This window comes from Wyeomyia smithii, chromosome 2 (genome assembly GCF_029784165.1).
Source record: "Wyeomyia smithii strain HCP4-BCI-WySm-NY-G18 chromosome 2, ASM2978416v1, whole genome shotgun sequence".
NCBI lineage: Eukaryota > Metazoa > Arthropoda > Insecta > Diptera > Culicidae > Wyeomyia > Wyeomyia smithii.
In genome coordinates this window covers 199,467,639-199,489,464 of record NC_073695.1, presented here as the reverse complement: position 1 = coordinate 199,489,464, position 21,826 = coordinate 199,467,639, and the positions used below count along the sequence as shown (strand labels likewise).

Sequence of the window (21,826 nt, the reverse complement as noted above, 5' to 3'; positions counted from 1 at the left end):
AATTGATTCTCGGTTCATTTTAAGGTTCCTGGCCAGCTTCCGTGCAGATTGGGCGGGATCCTGGCAAATCCGGTCTCGTATAATCTTTTTCAGCCTTGGAGTTCTCACAGACCTTGGTCGTCCAGATCGTGCCTTGTCCTCGGTGCCTCCGGTCTCTAGGTACCGATTTATGGTCCGGTACACGAATTTCCGGTTGAGCGATAACAGCTGCTCTCAACTCTGCCATGGCTCACAACTCAATGTAAACAAACTGCACAGAAACGAAACTCTGCCACTTTGGGCAGTAAAGTTAACCCTTTCATTTGACATATAGATGGCACCAGAGAGATGCAACGTGTAGGCTACAGGCGACCCCAAAAAAGTGTGACCGGACTTTTTTGTCACCGTGTAAGTTACTGTTTCATTGCTGTGTGAAGAAAAACTGCAGAAATGCTCGAAATCAACGTACCGTAAAACGGGGTATCATTGATCAGCGGGGTAACATTGATCAGTTTTACCCTTCTCATGAATAGTTGAAATAAAACTGCTCCGTGATTATTTTTGCTATATTTGAGTATAACATCTTAGTCTCGTGTCATTCGAGGTCTGAACAATATTGCATTGGTTGATTTTTTTTATTGTTTTGATGCCCAAATTTCAAAATTAATTTGACCGTTATATTTCTAACTCTCAGAAAGTGCCAAAAAAAGCACTTTATACTAGTCGAATATTGGACATTTCGTATTCATTGATATGTTTTCCAAATCCGTTATTTAAGTTTCTCAATAAACTAGAAAAAAATTTAGTCAAATTTATTACATTTACAGTTAATTAATTTATATTTGTTAAGAAAGTCCAATTTTATGCTCTAGCCAAGACATCACCCTGGCCTACGCCAGGATGTTGTCTTGGCTAGAGCATAGAACGAAAGAGGCTAGAGCTGGCCTATTGATACTTCCGTTGTTGGAGAGGCCTTGCATATGTGATCAACATACGTTTTCTCAACACAAACATTTTACAACGATTACTGACATTCAAAATACTTTTGGGACATTTCGCGACCAACGTCTACGTTTTTCATCATCAAAAGGTAAAATTGCATATGTCATGAAAATGACTCGCAGTACATGCCGCGGCTAGGTGCAAGGACAGGACTATCCTCGGCAGTAAGAGCAGTCAAGGAGAACGTCATGTCAATCCGGGAAGCGTCTTCAAACATGTTATCAAAGCATTATCTAATATTTTCAGTTCAAAAAGTTCTCAAAACTATTTAAAATTGAAACTGATCAAAGTTACCCCAAATAAGGAAAATTGAAACAACGACGAAAAACAAATGTTTTTAATGTTCAAGATTTTCGAAGGGCTTTAAAAGCTAACTTCTTAAGTTCTTAGGATGCCAGTACTGGTTTTAAAAATATGAAACCTGTAATTTTAGTTGTAAATTATTTAAATACTCACGAAAAAGTGAGAAAAGTGATCAATGTTACCCCGTTTTACGGTACCACAAATTCCTAGAAAAGTATACTTTCAACTTTAGTAGTTTACCAGTGTTATTTATATAATAAAAGTATTTGTTTATATATTTTCAACATTCTTATCCTTCAGCTTGAGAAACTCACCAGCTTCAACGAGTTGTTCTACAGAAAGGGTAAATTAATGCTACCTGGCAAAATAAACGCAAGAGCTCTCAAGTTGAAGTTTGTTAAAATGTTAAATTAGTAATGGATAGGTGAAAGGTAAACTAGCAAGGTCCGGATCGGATTACACCCGGAAAACCTTAGGTAAAATAATCCAATTAGTCGGATAGAATGCCACCCTTCTGGAAACAAGAGCTTCGACAGCAGAGGCGTAATTCCTGGCAAATACTACCAACAAGTCAATCTCTGAAAACCCATACTCCTTTCAAACCAACCGCAAACCACGGTTGGCTCTAGAAGAATAATGAATTTATCAGCATCTCATTCCGTGCCACTTTTCCGAATCAGGAGAAAGATCCACCGTATTTCTCGGATCCTGCAAGCGCACGGCACAGATAAATATCGCTTCGGTTTAGCCGTTTTGTTTCATTTTCTGCTGCCCATCTGCCTTTTTTAGCATTGCCAATCAACAACGGCCCCGGGGTATTGCGTTCCTTCTGCAACGGTCGTTCCTGACGCCAAACGCCACACCGAATAATAAATTTTCTCTCATTTTTAATTTAATATTTTATCACCACTTCTCGGGCCGCCCGAGTGATTACTCAGCAAATGCAATCAGTCGAGTTGGTCGTTGCCACGGCAGCCGTCTGCATTCGCCTCTAAGCCGCTGATATCCATTGGTTGTCGGCAAGATTGCACCGTGTATTGAAAAAAAAAAACAGGAAAAGCTGGTTAAAGGTCAAGCTGGTGCGGTTGTGATGAGTTGAGAAGGGATAATTATGCGCTCAATTGCACTCCTCGCTTTGGTTTTATGTTTAATTCGCAATGGTACTTGTGGAACTATAGAGCTTCGATTTGAAGCTCCGAAACTTTCTTTCAGGATTGGATTATAAACGCCAGGTCCTGATAACTCGAGCCAGAGAACTTTTCATAGTTAAAAGCGGTTGCACGCACAATCCGACCACAGAATAAATTGAAACACTCATTAATGTGCCGTAGTTATTGGTTTTCCATTCGATTTTATTTTGATGCTTAGATTCAAAAATAACAAAAAGTAACTGTAACATAACAATGGATACGTATGGGTAAAAAAAGATCCTATAATTAAAATGAGAATCATAAAAATAAAGATAAAAAAAATGACTGAAGATTGTCTACTAAGTTTCGTTTGTATCGTATACACTTGTATGGCCAGATTTATCCGTGGGTTCACCGCCCAGTCACGTTTTCTTGCCAATCACAATAATTACGTTAACTAAGCACAATTCGGCAATCTGTTTGCTACAGTAATGACAATCGTAATTACTGCCATAATAATGATTCTCATTTTTTTCCACTCGCCGCGCGCAAGCGGGAAACAATCCACTCGCACAGCGGAAAAATGGTTAGCCGGCGTGCAAATAAAGAGATGGCGAACCATCAAAATCATCCCTTCGTGGTAGCGAACGACTACGACGACGACGACGGCACTCAGTAATGACCATAACCAAACCACTCACAAGGCAATTCGCTGTCGTCATCACCTCGTTTCGCTCCCGAGGCAATAGTCGTTTGGGAACTGCGTGATATACAAACTGCTACCCTCCGGAATACCGAAATAGACAATCAACAGACTGACATACTGGGGAGACCATGGCCAAAGTAAATCCTTCCTCACTGCATAATCACAATTGAAACAGTGCTTACATCAGTTAATTGTTTCACAGACATTATCCTCGCCACAATCTATTGAGATCTGGACATATTTCACTGCTGCTCTTTTATGGGACTGCGGCAATTAAAACAGTTTTATTTGTGCTGACCAACATGAAATGATTTTTAAGGTTATTCTCATTGTTCATTATTCAGTGAAAGCTCCCTGCGATTCGAATGGAATCAGTAAAATTAGAGCAATCATAAAGTGATGCAAACTTCCAACTCTACGCTTAGATTGATTACAATACGGGTAACAAAACAATGCAATATGCCGTATGTTATGTTTCATAAATATGTGCTCCATCAAAACAATTTTTTTGTCACTCGCTGTGTTTTTTTTTCTCAATCGCGCTTCTCTCTTCTTTCCTAGATTACCACTTTTGTTCATGACGATAGCATATTTCCAAATCGTTCGAGTCCTGTGGAGATCCGATACCATTCCAGGACATCGTGAATCCCGCAATCAACCCTGTGGAAGTAAGTATGAAAACACGTTCATCCGTTAATAATTGTCACTGAATGTTTAATTGGGCAAAGTGCCTGTGATGCGCGATATTCAATTTTCCATGACAAATAGGTGGAAAACTGAAATTTGTTATTTCAAATTACAAACAAGAATTTTATGAACTGTTATAATTTAAAAACAGCCGAATAGGTAGCTCGGCGGTTAAATACTAAAAGCACCTTAAATATACAATTTGAAAGCATACATAGATTCCAGTCAACACAAATGAAGCCTAATGTTACAAAGTTATTTTTATGTAACATAAATTTGCTACCATAATGTTATCTTCAGTTAGGTTCAAGTTACGAATAATCATTACATTATATCGAAGAAATATTGCTATGATTTCCGCCGTGATTCAAGAACCACGTATGTTACAATATCGATGATGAAGCATAACAAATCAGGGTTTCCGTAAGATTTCAAGCGTTGGAAACAATATTTAAATGTGATGTTCAAAAGAAATCCAATCCCACAGCGGTAGAACAATTCATTTTGGGATGCCAGGTGTGGATTAAACCGAAAAACAAAGCCTAAGATCATCTGCTCGTTAATCATTGAAAAGAGCTTAAGGGAAGCCTGCAGCGCTGTCGGTTTCAAACGACTTAAAAAAATTCTCGAAATAGAACAACACTCCCCGGATGCTTTCACTGACACTGACACATATAATTAATAATTTACTGTCAAATAAGCCTGATCTAATTTTGCCTGCAGCCTAAGTGCTTCAGGCAAAGTTCGACCCAAAAACATCAAAGCAGTATATGAAGCCAAAGCGAAGTGACAAGCAATTCTCCGCTGCTGTGCGGAAAATCGAGGTGCGTAATTATAGACATTGAAACCTTTGCAAAAATTTAATTTCGTTATCATGATCCGTATTTTGCTGTTCGTGAAAACCGAAGCGTTGATATTGTTGTGTCAATTCTCGCTGTTTTTCGATAACATTATTGCACCAGTGTAGAGTGTTTTTTTCTTCGTTAATAATAAAGGCAATGATAACACTAGGATTTTGGGCCTCAACTCAATTGCTTTGAAGCAATTTAACACGTTTTACATTCATCGTATTTAAAGAATTTGACAGAAAAGTTTACCCAACCGGTTTAAAAATTATTCTCTTCATAATCGTGTTATACAGCATTTTCCGACAGCTTTGTTAACGGGGTTACTTATGCCATTAAACGTCCGAACAGGACCCTCAAGTCAGAAAAAAACCGTTTAGGACGAGCAGGTTCTGACCGAAACCTTTAGAATCCGATTTTTTTTTTCTTGTACCGAACCAGAAAGGAGCCATCCGGACTAGGTAATGGTCCAGGTAATGCATCCGAAGTCTGGAAAATTCTGGTTTAAAAAAACAACGTGATTAAATCCCAAGCAGTAAATTTACATTGCAGATTCTGATAATAATTCAAAGCATGAAAGTGCATAACTTCAATGCATGCGACATACTTTAAAGTGAATATATATCTAATTTTTTCGCAAACTGTGTTTGTTATGCCGATGCAAAAAACAAAAAAAAAATCCTTGTTGTTAAAATAAAAGGAATATTTTCTGAAGTTTTAATAGTAATTATTCAAACAATCACAGTTCTGTTAAGACACTTTTTACATTCAATTCTTCGTGAAACTTAAACATTGGTCACATTCAGTTGTTCGTGAAACTATCAATAAAAAAGATTTGATATTTTGACTTTAAAGGTGGCACCTACCTTTAAAACCCTGAAATGAGAAACGATTTCCATGTTTATTTGGACTCCACTATCATCATTATTCCTGGTAAATGTATCGGAGTTTCTTTGGCGGTCGATACAGTTTTATTTTTGCTGCCTTAAATTCCAGACCATAAAATCAATCTGTTTTGAAAAAAGAAGTTCATATTTACAGAATTTCTGTACAACTGCCTGTCTGCCTTCTGTAAAATTCAAATAGACATGAATCAATAAATCCCAACATGTATCCCAAATTTTCATTTTAATTCACACAGATTTTGTTTTTTTTCCGTGTTTTTTACGTGCTCGCCGGGTTCGTCGTTTCAATGTTATATTTAAGAGAAAACTCATTTAAGTCTTTGAAAATATATTGGTGGTCAGGGGTACTAAAATTCGCAGGAATAGTTGAAACGCTATAACACTGGTCGACAAAAGCGAAAAATAGTGCTGCCATAAAGCTCGATTTAGCTGTCCTAGAAAGAAATAATAATTTTATCCTTTTCTGTGAATTTTATTTCCCCGAGCCATTATCAAAACACGTCAATTTACGTTAAAGTGTCGCATAGTTATTACTCGCCGGGTTCGTCGCTTCAACGTTATGTTTACGAGAAAACTCATAAAGTCTCTGAAAACATGCACCAAAATTCGACAAGTTTGGGAAATGCTGTTTAGAGGGTGCACAAGTTCGATTTTTGAAAACAAGACCGTTTTTTCATTTTTTTAGCACTTCAAATTTCAATGGAGTTCTCTGTTCCAACGGATTATTGAGGGTTTAAACAACGAGTTAGATTTTCTTCAGATCAGTTCAGGGTCCCCAGCTTGAATTATAATTTTTTAAATTACCGATTTATTATTCATTCAACATTTCAAAATTCAATTGTTTAAAGTGGGTACCGTACATTGAGTCATATAAGATTCAATACCGTTAAAAAATGGTAAATTTTATGCAGAATAACTTAGCCGAAGATAGAATAAGGTTATCTTCAACCCCAACAAAGTTATTCGTGATTTACTGCGATGAAAAAAATTCACTTTTTCAAATTTAACAAAATTCATTTGTATTCAGTCAGATGAAATTTAATCATAAATTATGAACTTGAGTAATAAGTAACTTTTTTTCGATTAATCGTTTTGCTTTTTACGGTTTTTTGCAACCGTCAGTAGTGCATTTCTCTTTTCTTCATCGGACCTTCGACCAAAACCATTGCAGTCGCCTGTTGTCCCGAGTGCTCGCTGCACTGTATCGTTTATCACCGTTAGAACACTGCATTTCTTTTTTGCTTCATTATAATCCTTTCGTCTACTCCAGTTCGCAGGAATTTCGTTCAAAGAACCGCAGCCCAGCAGCAACATTTTAAAAAACTCCATTGAATTTTTAGAACTTTTTAGGCCGAGTACTTCCTAATCCGTATAATGAGCGTATCCTTCATCCAAACTCGCCAACTGTACACTTGTGAAGTTCAAAACATATCTTCACACTTTCTTAAGTTAAATTTTTCGAAGAACGTGTAACAAAACAGATAGAGAAAAAAGATTATTTTCACCTTATCATGATTTACCTTGTGTCGCGATTTATAATGACTAGGGACACTAAAATTCACAGAAATGGTTGAATAGCTATAATCTTTCATTTTTTTTCCGACTTGAGCTTTGGGAGCACACCCGTAGTTTTCTTCTTGTAATTTAGTAAAACAGCTCTAAATCCTTGCACAAGGCTACAACATGTGCGTTCCATCATATTGCACAATTTTGTAGAAGAAAGTTTTTCTCTGGAATAATGCTATGAAGTCTAGATTGAAATTTCCCCCTAAGCTCGTTCCCTAGAACAATGTACTTGCGTCTCCATCGATTCAACAGTGAAAGGAGGCGCACGATTAACGTTCGCGTTGGAGTAGGTGTGAGCTTTTGACGCGTTTTTGCGATGGTTAGGGGCACCAAAACTCACAGGAATTGGTAAACAGCTACCGTTTTGATTCACGCTTCGAATACTTTAGAATAAAAATCAAATTTTTATAGCTAGTGTAATAAAAGGAATGATATATACCATTTTGTTCCCTGGAATGTCCTTCATTCAGTGATGCATAGCTCTTCACTGTAGAGTTATTTCCAGGGAATCAACAGGCGTTGAAAAAAGTGGCAGTCACTATTTGGTTGGTTTCCTATCTTTTAACGATTACGTTGAAGTGTTCGGAATTTGATCAAAGCTGAATTCTGAATTCTCGTTGTTTTTATATACCAAACATGTTTAAATCTATGTAAATAGCACCTAATTGCAACAAAAACAGAATAACAAATATGCTATACTTTTAACATCGATGAAAAAATTCATTTTTTGTTGATTTTTGTTTGCGCAAGAATTTATATCATAGCTTAAGTGTTCGAAGCTGCAGTACGGTGCAATATTTCAAATTTTCCAGTTTGAGCTTCAGAGCCGCACCCGCAGTTTCCTTCTTGTGATTCAGTAAAATAACTCTGAATTGGTTGTTCTGAAAGATAAAAAAAACTTTTTTCTACAAACTCGCGCGAAATTGACGGGGCTACAACATCGTTTAACTATATCTGCAAAGATAAGAAAGTTAGATGCTAAATTTCATCGAAACCACTCTAATATGTGATCACATAAGCGGATTACGACAAACGAAAAGTTTCATAGAGCTAAATCGCGAGAAAAGCCTCGTGCTGCTCAGGTTAAATAAGAAAGACCTGAGGCCATTTTGAGGTCTTATTACAGTGCACTGTCCGAGCAAGTCCGAGTCTCAAGAAAAAACTTGATGATGATAAATGTCGCCTTTGTGGCATTGAAACGGAACTTCAAAACATACTCTGCGAATGCCGAGTATTAATACATAGCAGATTGCGTATCTTCGGTAAGGGACACATAGAACCTAACGAAATTTGGAGGGAAAGTCCCGGTGAGGTAATAAACTTCATACGAAGTGCGTTGCCCAACTGGGATAAATGTGCAATGCAGCAAGGACATCAACTCGCCAAACAGTGATGTACCTGCTCGTACGCACTTAGAGTAAGTTGAAGCATACCATAATATATCAAAAAATGGTCGCAGTGGTTCAGTCTTCTACAAGGGGGAAATAATGTGATCACAGGAAAATGTGCGATCCATCACATTGCACTATTTTGTAGAAGAAAGTTTTTCGCTAGAATATTTCTATCGGGCTCTAGATTGAAATTTTCCCCCAAGCTCGTTCCCTAGAACAATGTACTTGCGTCTCCATCGATTCAACAGTGAAAGGTGGTAAATGATTAACGTTCGCGTTGGAGTGGGTGGGAGCTTTTGTCGCGTTTTGATAATGGCTAGGGGCACCAACATTCATAGGAATGGTTGAATAGCTATCTCTCATTTTTCCGGTTTGAGCTTTTCGAGTGACCTTTTTTTATTTTGTCGACCAGTGTAATTTTTACTAAAATGTTATCTGTTGACGGGTTTGTAAAAAATCGATTCTAGACTTGAAAAATATGCACCCAAAATCTAGTACAAATTATTTCCGAATTTTTCGGAAGAATGATTTTTGTACATTTCGAAATCCATAATTGTCATAAAAATTATGCATTTTAATTTTAACGATATTTGATGTAATTTATATTGAAATTGCTCTTCGTAAGCACATCCGCCAGTATAACCGTTTTCAAAATGTTTCAAGAAAATTTCTCTTTCCTTCACCTTTTTTTTGCTGTTGGAAATTGAATTTCCTTTTTCAAACTGGTAAAACAACACGAAAAACATGTAAAAAGGAGGGAGGTGAAAGTTATTGCTATTCGGAAACCCGGGAAACCTGCCTCTGATCACAATTCATATAGGCCGATTGCGATGCTCTCTTGCCTCCGGAAATTAATGGAGAAAATGATCCTCTTACGGTTAGACAAATGGGTCGAAACAAACGGTTTACTTTCAGATACTCAATTTGGCTTTCGCCGGGGCAAAGGGACGAACGATTGCCTAGCGTTGCTTTCTACTGAAATTCAACTCGCATTTGCTCGAAAAGAGCAAATGGCTTCTGCGTTCTTGGATATTAAGGGGGCTTTTGACTCTGTCTCTGTAGAAGAAGGGACTTTCACCAAATTTGAATAACTTTTTGCTCAATTTGTTGTCAGAAAAGCATATGTATTTCTCCCATGGCGATTCGACAACTTCCCGAATTAGTTACATGGGCCTTCCCCAGGGCTCATGTTTAAGTCTTCTCTTATATAATTTTTACGTCAATGACATCGATGAATGTCTTGCAAATTCATGCACGCTAAGGCAACTTGCAGACGATAGCGTTGTATCCATTACTGGTAGCGAGGCTGGCGATCTGCAAGGACCATTGCAAGATACCTTAGACAATTTGTCTGAATGGGCTCTTAAGCTGGGTATCGAATTCTCTCCGGAGAAAACTGAGCTGGTCGTTTTTTCTAGGAAGCATAACCCAGCTCAGCTGCAGCTCCTACTAACGGGTAAAACGATCTCTCAGGTGTTAGTTGCTAAATATCTCGGGGTCTGGTTCGACTCTAAATGCACCTGGGCTTGTCATATTAGGTATCTAACACGAAAATGCCAACAGAGGATTAATTTTCTTCGCACGATTACCGGAACCCAGGAGACCTTCTAAGGCTTTACCAAACAACGATATTGTCTGTAATTGAGTACGGGTGTTTCTGCTTCCGCTCCGCAGCAAACACACATTTGATCAAACTGGAGCGAATACAATATGGTTGTTTGCGTATTGCCTTAGACTGCATGCAGTCGACCCATACGATGAGTCTTGAAGTGCTAGCGGGTATTCTTCCGTTGAAACATCGCTTTTGGAATCTCTCTTACCGGTTGCTAGTTCGATGCACGGTTATGAACCCATTAGTAATTGAAAACTTCGAGAGGTTGGTCGACCTTCAATCTCAATCCAGATTTATGACTTTATATTTTGACTATATGGCTCAAGATATTAACCCTTCTTCATACGTTTCCTCCAATGTCGCACTTTTAGATACTTCTAATAATGGTATATTCTTCGACACCACCATGAAAGAAGACATTATTGGTATCCCGGATCAAATGCGGCCGCAAGAGATCCCTAAGATTTTTTCCAATAAGTTCAAACATGTTAGTTGTGATAAAAGGTTTTTCACTGACGGATCTAATCTAGATGAGTCCACTGGCTTCGATGTTTTCCACGAAAATTTTACCGCCTCCTACAAACTCGATGCTCCTGCTTCCGTGTACGTCGCAGAACTCGCTGCTATTCAGTACTCTCTTTAAATGCTTTAACAGATAAAAAAGGGGTTACCTTAGCGTGGGTCCCTTCTCATTGTTCCATTCCGGGCAATGAAAAGGCTGACGCTTTAGCTAAGGTGGGTGCTATTGATGGCGATATTTATGTAAGACCAATTGCTTATGATGAATTTTATAGCATTTTGCGTCAGAGAACACTCAACAGTTGGCAATTATCATGGAACTCAGATGAACTGGGACGGTGGCTGCATTCCATTTTTCTTAAGGTATCGACGAAAGCATGTTTCAAGGGGTTGGATGTAGGTCGGGACTTCATCCGCGTGATGTCCAGACTTATGTCCAATCACTACACGTTAAACACGCATCTCTTTCGTATATGGCTTGTAGACAGTAATCACTGCGTTTGTGGCGATGGCTACCATGACATCGAGCATGTTGTTTGGTCGTGTACCGAATACTGTGGTGTTAGGTCCGAGCTTATAGATTACCTTCGGGCCCGAGGAAAACAACCAAACGTACCCGTTAGAGACACTCTGGGAAGCGGTGATCTCCAGAACATGACACAGCTATACGGGTTTATAAAAAATGCTGGAATTAAAATTTGATTTTTTTCATCTATTTGTTAGATTACAATTCCCATCATAAACTGAATGAAAATGATACACCATGCTGGAGACACTAAAACGAAGACTCGGCATCTTCATGTTCACGCAGACACCTCAGACCAACTCTCTAACTCGAAGTACTTGCAATGCTAGCTATGTGTGAATATAATATTATTATTTGGTTAGATTAACAGATATACTGGCGCTTTGGCTAGTTCAACAACGAGGATTTTCTGCTGATAAAATTTATCTAAGTCAAATAAAGTCAAATTTTCAAATAAATTCGTGTGAATTAAACTTTTTCGCGAATTGGCCGAAATAGGAGCCAATAGGAGCCAATAGTGGCCAATTTAGAAATGCTATGACCGAAATAAGAGCCTAGAGAAGTTTTTTGGTTGGAAAACATGTAAACAAAATAACATTATTCAAATATTCAACCTCAACGTTAGTGAAGAATATAGTCGAATTCATCCGTTTCCCCGTTGAATTGATTTAATTTCATATTTTTCGAAGGAAGAAGGACAAATATCTCTCGTTAATAATATACTATGGCCAAAACCGGTGCATTCACCCTACTGCAATAGAGCAATAAATTGTGTATTTAACAACACTAAATGAAGGCGCAGATTATTGCTTTTAAAGTTAAATAGGAGCTAAACGAAAAGAGTTAGACTTTTTTTTTCACATATCATAAAAAAAGAGTTAGATGCTTGGTGTCAAAAAACAACTTATAGAGTAAAATCCAATGTTTAATGCAGCGAAACCCATGTTTATCACGCATTTCAGAGAGAAAATTGTAGTTTAGTGCTCAAAAAACATTTGATTTCACATTTATTTCTTTCTACGTGTTTCTTATTCTCTCTAAAAGGACGTTGATTACGAAATTTTCTCAGCTTTCCAAGAAAACCAACAGAATTGAGCTAACCGAAATACTGGAGTAAGTGAATAACTCTGCAGTAGGTAAATTTTGATCATATGCGTAGAAGGATTTTTTTAATAAAATAGGATTTTAAGTGAGCTACCTAACACAATACCCTGTATTTGAACATCATTGAAATACACAACTTTGTTGAAGACACAAAAAGTAGCTTCTACAAAGACACTCAGACCAAAAATGTAAAAAAATATCATGTAGAGGTTTGCAGAAAATTTTAAACAGTCGAAACCGGAAGATTTCAGCTTTTAAAATGGTTCACCGTGAACTTTTCGCCACGATTTTTATGCAGTCTAGTCAGAACTGTACAATGCGCTTATGCCGTGATTCTTGTTTCGGCGCCTTACTTACCTTACCAAACAGTCCCAAGCCGTGGTGTGGCCTTTGCTGTACGTAAGAGTCGTCTCCATTCCACTCGGTCCATGACTGCAGTTCGCCAGCTCTGTAGTCTGCGTAGGGTCCGCAGGTCGTCTTCCACCTGATCGATCCACCTTGCCCGCTGTGCACCTCTCCGTCTCGTCCCTGACGGATTGGTTTCTAGAACCATCTTTACCGGGCTGTCGTCTGACATCCTTACAACATGCCCAGCCCACCGCAACCTGCCTATCTTAGCGGTGTAGACGATAGATGGCTCCCCAAGCAGCTCCTGCAGTTCGTGGTTCATTCGCCTTCCCCACACTCCGTTTTCCATCTGCAGTCCACCGAAGATGGTACGCAACACCTTCCGCTCAAAGACCGCAAGGGCGCGTTGGTCCTCCACAAGCATAGTCCATGTCTCATGCCCGTAGAGGACTACCGGGCTGATCAGCGTCTTGTAGATGGTTAACTTGGTGCGGCGACGAATTCTACTCGATCGGAGCGTCCTCCAGAGACCAAAGTATGCACGATTTCCTGCCGTAATGCGCCGTTGAATTTCTCTGCTGGTATCGTTGTCGACAGTTACCAGTGAGCCCAGATACACAAACTCATCAACCACCTCGATTTCATCACCACCAATTTGAACTCGAGATGGGAGGTTAGCACTGTCCTCTCGTGAACCCCTTCCTTTCATGTACTTCGTCTTCGATGCATTGATGACCAGTCCAATCCATTTGGCTCCAGCCTTTAGTCCGATGTACGTATCTGCCGTCTTCACAAAGGTCCGAGCCACAATGTCAATATCGTCGGCGAAACCAAACAGTTGAACCGACTTTTGGAATATCGTGCCACTCGTGTTAATCCCCGCTCTTCTAATGACACCATCTAGGGCAATGTTAAACAGTAGACACGCGAGACCATCACCTTGCCTTAGACCTCTTCGGGTTTCGAAGGGGCTCGAGAGTGCCCCCGAAACTCGAACTACACACATCACTCGGTCCATCGTCGCTTTGACCAACCGCGTCAGTTTGTCCGGAAATCCGTAGTCGTGCATAATTTGCCATAGCTTGTCCCGATCGATAGTGTCGTACGGCGATTTAAAATCGATGAACAAATGATGTGTGGGCACGTTATATTCGCGGCATTTCTGCATAACCTGCCGAACCGCGAATATCTGATCCGTGGTGGCGCCGACACCCATAAATTCCTCCTGGTAGTGCCCCACGAACTGTTTCGCAAATGGTGATAGTCGACGGCAAAGTATTTCGGAGAGTAACTTGTAGGCGGCGTTCAACAGAGTAATTGCCCGGTAATTGCAGCATTCCAGTTTGTCGCCCTTTTTGTAGATGGGACACACAATACCCTCCATCCACTCCTCCGGTACTCGTTCTTCCTCCCAAGCCTTGACAATGACCCAGTGCACGGCTCTAGCCAGTGTTTCTCCACCGTATTTCAATAGCTCACTGGGAAGTTGGTCCACTCCAGCAGTTTTATTGTTTTGCAGCCAACCAATCTCCTCCTCCACCTCCAGAAGATCGGGGGCTGGAACTCTCCTGCTCGGGCACCAAGATCAATTGCCATACCGTCCTCGCGCTCTACTGCATCGCCATTAAGATGCTCGTCGAAGTGCTGCCTCCACCTTTCGATCACCTCACACTCGTCTGTAAGGAGGTTGCCGTCCAAGCTCCTGCACATATCGGCTTGCGGCACAAAGCCTTAGCGGGAGCTGTTCAGCTTCTCGTAGAACTTCCGAGTGTCGTTAGCTTGATACAGCTCTTCCATCGCTACGCGATCTCGGTCCTCTTTCTGGCGCTTCTTTCTTCGGAGGACTGAGTTCTAGCTGTTCCGTGCCTGTCGGTATCGTTCCACGTTCGCTCTCGTACGGTGTTGCAGCATTCTCGCCCGTGCTGCATTCTTCTCCTCGACTAACCGTTTGCATTCGCCGTCAAACCAGTCATTTCTATGATTCGGGGCCTTGTACCTAGTAGCGCTACTGCAGTGCTACCTATGGCGGATCGGATACTTTTCCAGCCATCTTCAAGGGTAGCTGCGCCAAGTTGCTCTTCAGTAGGTAGCACTGCCTCCAGCTGCTGCGCGTATTCCTGTGCAGCCTCGGCGTCCCGCAGTTGCTCAATATTTGGTCGCGGTGTTCGACTTCGGCGGGTGTTATACACCGTCGATAGTTTTGAGCGCATGCACACAGCTACTAAGTAGTGGTCCGAATCTATATTCGCACTGCGGTAGGTGCGAACGTTGATGATGTCGGAGAAAAACCTGCCATCGATTAAAACGTGGTCGATTTGGTTCTCCGTCTGTTGGTCGGATGATCTCCAGGTGGATTTGTGGATACCTTTGCGGGAGAAGAAGGTACTTCGGACTACCATACCACGGGAGGCCGCAAAGTTTACACACCGTTGGCCGTTATCATTATACACGGCATGCAGGCTATCTGGTCCGATTACCGGTCTGTACATAGCCTTCCGTCCTACCTTAGCATTCAAGTCCCCAATAACGATCTTCACGTCCCGTCGCTGGCAGCTATCGTAAACCTGCTCCAGCTGCGCGTAGAACGCTTCCTTCTCGTCGTCGGGTCTTCCTTCATGTGGGCAGTGCACGTTGATGATACTGTAGTTGAAGAACCGGCCCTTTATCCTCAACTTGCACATCCTTGCGTTGATCGGCTGCCACCCTATCACGCGTTGGCGCATCTTACCCAGTACTAGGATCCGGTTCCCAGCTCGCCGGTTGTACCACAACTCTGGTAGAAAGTAGCCGCCCGGTGCTCGCTTTTCCATACCTTCTGTCCTGTCCAACAAAGTTCCTGGAGCGCTACGACTTCGAAGTTGCGCGGATGTAGCTCGTCATATATTATCCTGTCGCATCCTGGAAAGCAGAGCGATTTGCAGTTCCATGTCCCAAGTTTCCAATCGTAGACCTTATTTCGTTGCCTAGGTCCATGCCGATTGTTCCGATCCGTATCATCTCTTACGTTGTTTGTGACATGTTGTTTTCCGGGGCGGCTCGTTGGGCCTTCCCCAACCCCCTGTCTCGCCGGGGGACCATCGTGTCAGCTCTGTTAAGAGTCCCACTCTGCCACCAGGACGTTGATCAGCCGCTCCTAACATGGAGATCAGACGCTGTTTTGAGCCGAACCATCTTGGTGAACAGACGCTCGGGTTAGCGAAGCATTTCCTCTACCGCCGGAATATGGTTAACGCGCCAATAATCGCGTCGCACCTACTCACTTAGCTATTGTCGGATGACAACATTGCCCAGGCAACACCAACCAGTTGTATCCAAGTTTCAACTGGCAGTCTAGTGGAATCTTATGACTCGTGGAGGTGTGAGATAGGAACTTGTGAGGGCCGAAGCTATGTTTGACGCTCATTTCAGGTTGTCAACTCACCATTTGATGCCTTTTTGTTTCGGCGCCATTTTGAAAAAATACTACAAAATAAAGAAAAGAGAGAGACCTTCATATACGGACACTTATTCCTCTCTGAGCGTGTTTATTGTGAAGTTATAGAACCTCGAAAAAAATATTCCGAAATTTTAGTTGTCACCAGTTGTACTGGCAATTGGGAACTACACGTCAAAATTATTAAAGCAGAGCTAGAATTTTATATTGCGCTTATTAATTCAAAAATTACTTGCTAGCATGTCGGGTACATGTCGGGCTCAGGTTTAGTGAAAAAAATATTCGAGTTCGGATGACGACCCGAAACCCGACTAGATCAAGTAAGCTCAATTAATTTTAATACAAAAGTTCACATCAATGGGCAACGTAATTCTAGTTCCCTTACAAAAAAAACCTAAGCATAAATATTTTGTTTTTCTAGGTTTATAAGTTACTAAAAATGTTTCCTTTTTATCATGCAACTGTAAAAATCACCTACATTATAATACCATTCGAGGTTCGAAGCTCTAGGGCAGACTCAAATTGGTATAAAAAATCGATCCCACAAAAAGAATCTCGAGTTCGGGTTGGGTTCGGTTTTTACAATTTCGGGTTCGGGTTTGCCAAAAATAAAATTTTCGGGTTCGAGTTTGACCGAAAAATAGTTTCGAGTCCGGGTTTCAACCGAAAAAAAAACGGGTTCGGGTCAGGTACGCGTTTAAAAAACATCAAACCCGACCTATTCTATTGCAATGTAGATAACTAGAGTAGGCAAACAGTATATATGTATTTTGATGTAGATGATGATACCTACGTAAACATAGATTTTGGAGATTTTTACTGACAAATACGCCTACAACTAAATGATTAGTCAAGACAGTCAAGGCAGTTATGTAAAAAGAACAAAAGTGCCTTCGAAGCCATTGAATCGATCATTCATAGAGTCATCATATCAAATCAAAACAAAACAAAATATCCGTTCCAATTAATGAAGCAGTTCAAACGTTCACAACACTAATAATATTGCTTTTGGTATAACTGATACATTCATCGCATAGAACAATAAAAAAATTGTCATAAATTTGTAACTTCAATTGATATCTATATGTGCGATTCAATTTCATAGACAGTATGACAAATATTATCAATTTATTTGAAACCCATTATGTTATAACATTGCATTGATATCATGCTTTGATCAAGATATCTATCACTTTGCTAGTGTATCAATAACACTTCCATGTTTGTGAGTAACACTTGGTCGCACAAACTACCAGCTGCTACGATTTACAATTTATTTAACAATTACATGGGTGCCATGAGGCAACAGAGAGAATCTGACATAAACATCGTTGCACAACAGTATCAATTTCACCTTGAACAATTCCTTAAGCCTTAAGCACTGTTCTTGTTCGTAGTATACTGTTGACATAGCAGCGGATAAGACGACAGTGTTTATTCGCTTCCACAGAGTCAACAAATCGTGTTAACTTGATCTTACCCGATTTTCCCTTCTTCCACAGTTCACAGCACACGTTCGACGCTGAACTGCGTTGGCAACACCAGCACTATGGGACAGCTGCGGGCCCGACGGAAAGCCGCCAAAATGCTGGTGGCCGTGGTCATCATGTTTGCCGGATGCTACTTTCCGGTGCATATGCTGAATGTGGCTAGGTAAGTTCTTGTTTCGTTGTTTTTCCTTCTTCCTATATAAACAAGAAAAAATGAGTGAAGTTGTAATCAATCCGGTTGCGTGTTTTTTGTGAGAAATAAGACAAACAACCAAGCTGCTCCATCATACATGATGTGATGGAAGCGCAAGGTTGTTCGATATCATTCTGAACAAAGACAATATCAGACACCGAATATATGTATGTATGCGCTTTATGAGTGTAAAGCTGTCCCTGAACGCCAGCCTCATCAGAAAAAAAGATAAAGCATCGTCATACAAAAAGCTTTTTTACGTTGAATAACACCCTATTCATAGCAGGTGAACGCTATGCATAACAAAACGAAAGTAGCGAGCTATTAAAGAGCTTAAAAGAACTGTTATATGAAAGAACACTCTCGCCAGGAAATCGCCTTTTATTCCGCTGTTGCCAACAAATCTGTGCACGATACAAAACACTAGACAAGCAGAACATGATATCTATGCACCGAATGATACACATGATAACAGGAAGAAAATTATTGCCATTATTCAACTCCCGGCTGGAGGTCGCGATGCAAATCTGTCAACCTCCAACACGCTTGAAGATTTAGACGAAGGGTGGAAGGAAACGATAATGAGAAGCTTCAACGGCATCAGGTGTTATTGCTCCGATACTCTTGTGACACAGGTGTAACCAATGTGCATACGAGATACGACAAGCCAAGGAGTTTCAACGTTCAAATATGAATATACGAAGCTTGATAAAAAATAAAGCCCTTTCTTGGAATGTGTCAATGTAAATTAGTTTCAGCAACATTGCGAATGTTCAAAACAACATAAACTCTGACCTTCGCAAAAAGTATATCCCCGCCGCCATAAATCGAAACTAAAACTGAATCAGGCATAATAATTTCCTATGGAACTTTACCGGAAAATACATATTCCAGCTCAATTAAATCCTTGCGAACAAACCTTCCAAATAGGTAAAGCACTGTTGCTACCGGCGCAACAGGATCGAACCGTTTATGTCCTATTATTTCAGCAGCTGGCTCTGGGTGATGCTTTATCGCTTCACCCTGTCTGTTTGCTAGCTCAAAGGAACGGCTATCCGATAGCTCTCGATTCAATTTATCTCCCGAAACGTACCTCTACCCAAGTAAAATATCCCCCTTTTGGATTTAGGACTAGGGCATTAGTCCCTATGAATGATGACAACGAGCGAAATGTCCTTATCATCTACTTCCTGTATAGGCCTTCTCTAGCTACTTCACAACTTAATTCACCGCCATGGCTATGGCATCGGATTACTAACAACCGGGCTAATAGCATTTTGCCGGATTAGATAATCCTTTTTAGGACGCCTGACAGACAGAGTTTCGGTTAGCAGATGTTTGGCTAATTCTGAGTATTGTGGAACAATTTAACTATATCGTGTTTCAAAAAGTTCTCTTTCCACGATAAATGGTCCAAAATACTGGCTTAGAACGAATTTAATTATTTTAGTGAAAAATCGCAATAATGTTTAGTTTTGCTTTTCACTCTGATACTAAATTCGACAAGGGTCTAGCCGTTTTCAAAGTCTGGTTGATAGCGGGTACATGTTAACGTATAATTTATGTCAGTATCATAACACTTATAAATGATTCCTAAAAGTTGTTCATGGAGCTCTGAAAATATGAATAGCTTAGTTCACTCTTCCCTTTGGTGCTATCACGGTTCAGGTGTCCTTGATTTGTTATTCTGTGAAAAAAAGCTAGCTTCAATAATACCGCCTGTTAATACACCTATTTCATACCAGAATTAAAATCTACCTATCAAGCTTCCACCAAAACTTTATTTTGGATTTCCGGAACCAACAGTTTTCTCATGCCCTCCTCTTCGTTTCAGGTACACATTCGACATCAACCAGAGTGACATCGTCGCAGTCCTCTCGCTGTTCTCGCACTGGCTCTGCTATGCCAACAGTGCTGTCAATCCTGTGATTTATAATTTCATGAGTGGTAAGTAACTATGTTTGCATGTACGATCGAATGGGTCAGATCTCGGCAAATAAAGGGTTTTATGTTATGTGAGATATAATCATAAAAAAGAGCTCATGTCTTAGAGTACTTATTACTTGATATTGAGGATTCAATTTAAGCTATAGACTTATGGTGATGGGAACATAGTTATTCATGAACTTAAAGACTGGATGTAGCTTGCAAACCAAAATGTTGGAAAACATTCGTTTATCAGTTGGTCACAGCGTTTATTTCTCAAAAGTACATTGAATGAAGAAGACCCAAACAGACATTCCATCGAGGCGAAAATGTAATATTAATAATTCATTTACTATGTTTCGCCGGGTGGTGATTTCTACCAGTCGTGAGATAATTTCAAATCAAGTTGGGCAACGCTGCATCTTTGGCGCGAAAACAGATCCTCTGGATACTCTATAAAATACAATGATTTGTGGTTTGTCGCGTTGCGCCTCACAACATCTACTAACGGAAGGATTGTTTAATCTTTCAAAACTCAATCCAGCTGTAACTGAGCAATCGCAACATTCTGTTGAAATGTGAAGTAGGTACATGCCAGTCACTCGCACCAGATTATAATTATGATTCATCTTTCATTCAATAAGGGTGAGTGCAATTCCCTCTGTGGATGGTTAAACGCGAAATAAATCATTATTATTTACCATTGTACGGAGCGAAGCGCAAGGATGCTTGCTCTCGGTGCGAAGATTGGCGCATAATCCGGATTTACGACGATATCGACGGCAATCATCATCAATCATAATGCGTCCCCATTGATTACACATTCGACTGCAAGCGTCTGCTCTGGTGAAACAGCCGTATGTTTAATAATCCTCGTGCACGCGTTTCGATTAGCAACAGGAAGCCCCACAGTACACGAATTCCGCTGTAACAAAAAATAAAATACGTGATTTTTTTAAATGTACGGTACTTTTCAAGCGGACAGCGATTTCATTAAATTTGAAAGACCTTCGTAGCGAAGTTTACTGGTTCTTATTTTCAAACCATAAAAATAGTTCTACTAGAATTTTTTTCTATTTAATACCTTCATTCTCTTGTCTAAGTTACACTTTTTTCTTTTGTACCATGATACCATTTTTTAATATCTTTTTCTTGAGTTCCTATTCCCATGCTTTTGCTATTTCCGTGAGCCTATTTTGCTATTATTGTGTTACATTTCGATTACCTATTGAATAAACAATACCCAATCGAATTTCTCACTAAAGTTTTACACAACAGACTGGTTTGATGGCACCTTTGATGGATAACTTGCGCATTATCCTGACTAACCGTACTCAAACAAAACCACGGATGATAGCTATCTCCTTCAACATAGATGATCCACCGACGTTTGCTCGAGTGTGTGCTGATATCTCTAAAGCTTTCGATATCCTCCATCGAAATGCGCCCTAAAACTTCCGACTCCCACGCAGCAATTCTACCTAGATAATAAATTTTAGGTCCGATACGATTCCATTTACACAACAGAGGACGACAACACTCCGACAGGTGGGTCATCGCAGCAAGGACAGCAACGGAAGGAAGTGGATGTCCCATGCACACTCGGTAGCTATTTGTGAGCGAGTTTATGTTTGCGAGTGATTGATGCTACCGACGTGATTGGACAGTGAATTATGACAGGCTCAAATAGTCACGCGAGCTCGCTGAACCCTTTTAGAGGGGACGTGTAATAAATTGAGTGGCCAGATATATTCTTGTCTCCTAGTCATATCGTTAAATCAGGCAATTATTTAATTACAACAACCACAATCCGTACCAGCTGCTGATGTCTTTACGAGTCAACATGAAAGATTGAATTATTACCGGTGCATTCCTATCTGCTCCGGGATTGCCCATTTACTACATACCGTTCTAGTGCAAAGTTAAAAAAAACGGTTAAAAAGTATTCTACTACAAATTTTATCATTATAATATCAGATATGGTAGAATACTATTGTCGTTATGAAACATCACTTCAGATCGATAAGTTTAAGACGAATGGACTGTAAACCAGAAGTCCCTCAACCACTCGCAAAACAAACTAAATGTTAACCTGACTGGCCGTCATTACCGGAAACCAACAAGCCAATTTGCTGAGTCACGTTCCCAAGGGATCGAAATT

The 21,826-nt window shown here is 40.2% G+C and overlaps 1 protein-coding gene across 3 annotated transcripts in view; it reads left to right on the top strand.

The window, feature by feature from the left end:
• LOC129721147 (orexin receptor type 2-like) overlaps positions 1 to 21,826 on the top strand; it is a 372,491-nt gene that overhangs the window by 329,329 nt on the left and 21,336 nt on the right. For all 3 annotated transcript variants that reach the window (XM_055673351.1, XM_055673352.1, XM_055673350.1), the window contains exons 8-10: positions 3,682 to 3,788; positions 17,559 to 17,709; positions 19,574 to 19,686. In XM_055673351.1, coding sequence (XP_055529326.1) covers positions 3,682 to 3,788; positions 17,559 to 17,709; positions 19,574 to 19,686 — 371 coding nt within the window. The remainder of the gene's footprint in view (positions 1 to 3,681; positions 3,789 to 17,558; positions 17,710 to 19,573; positions 19,687 to 21,826) is intronic.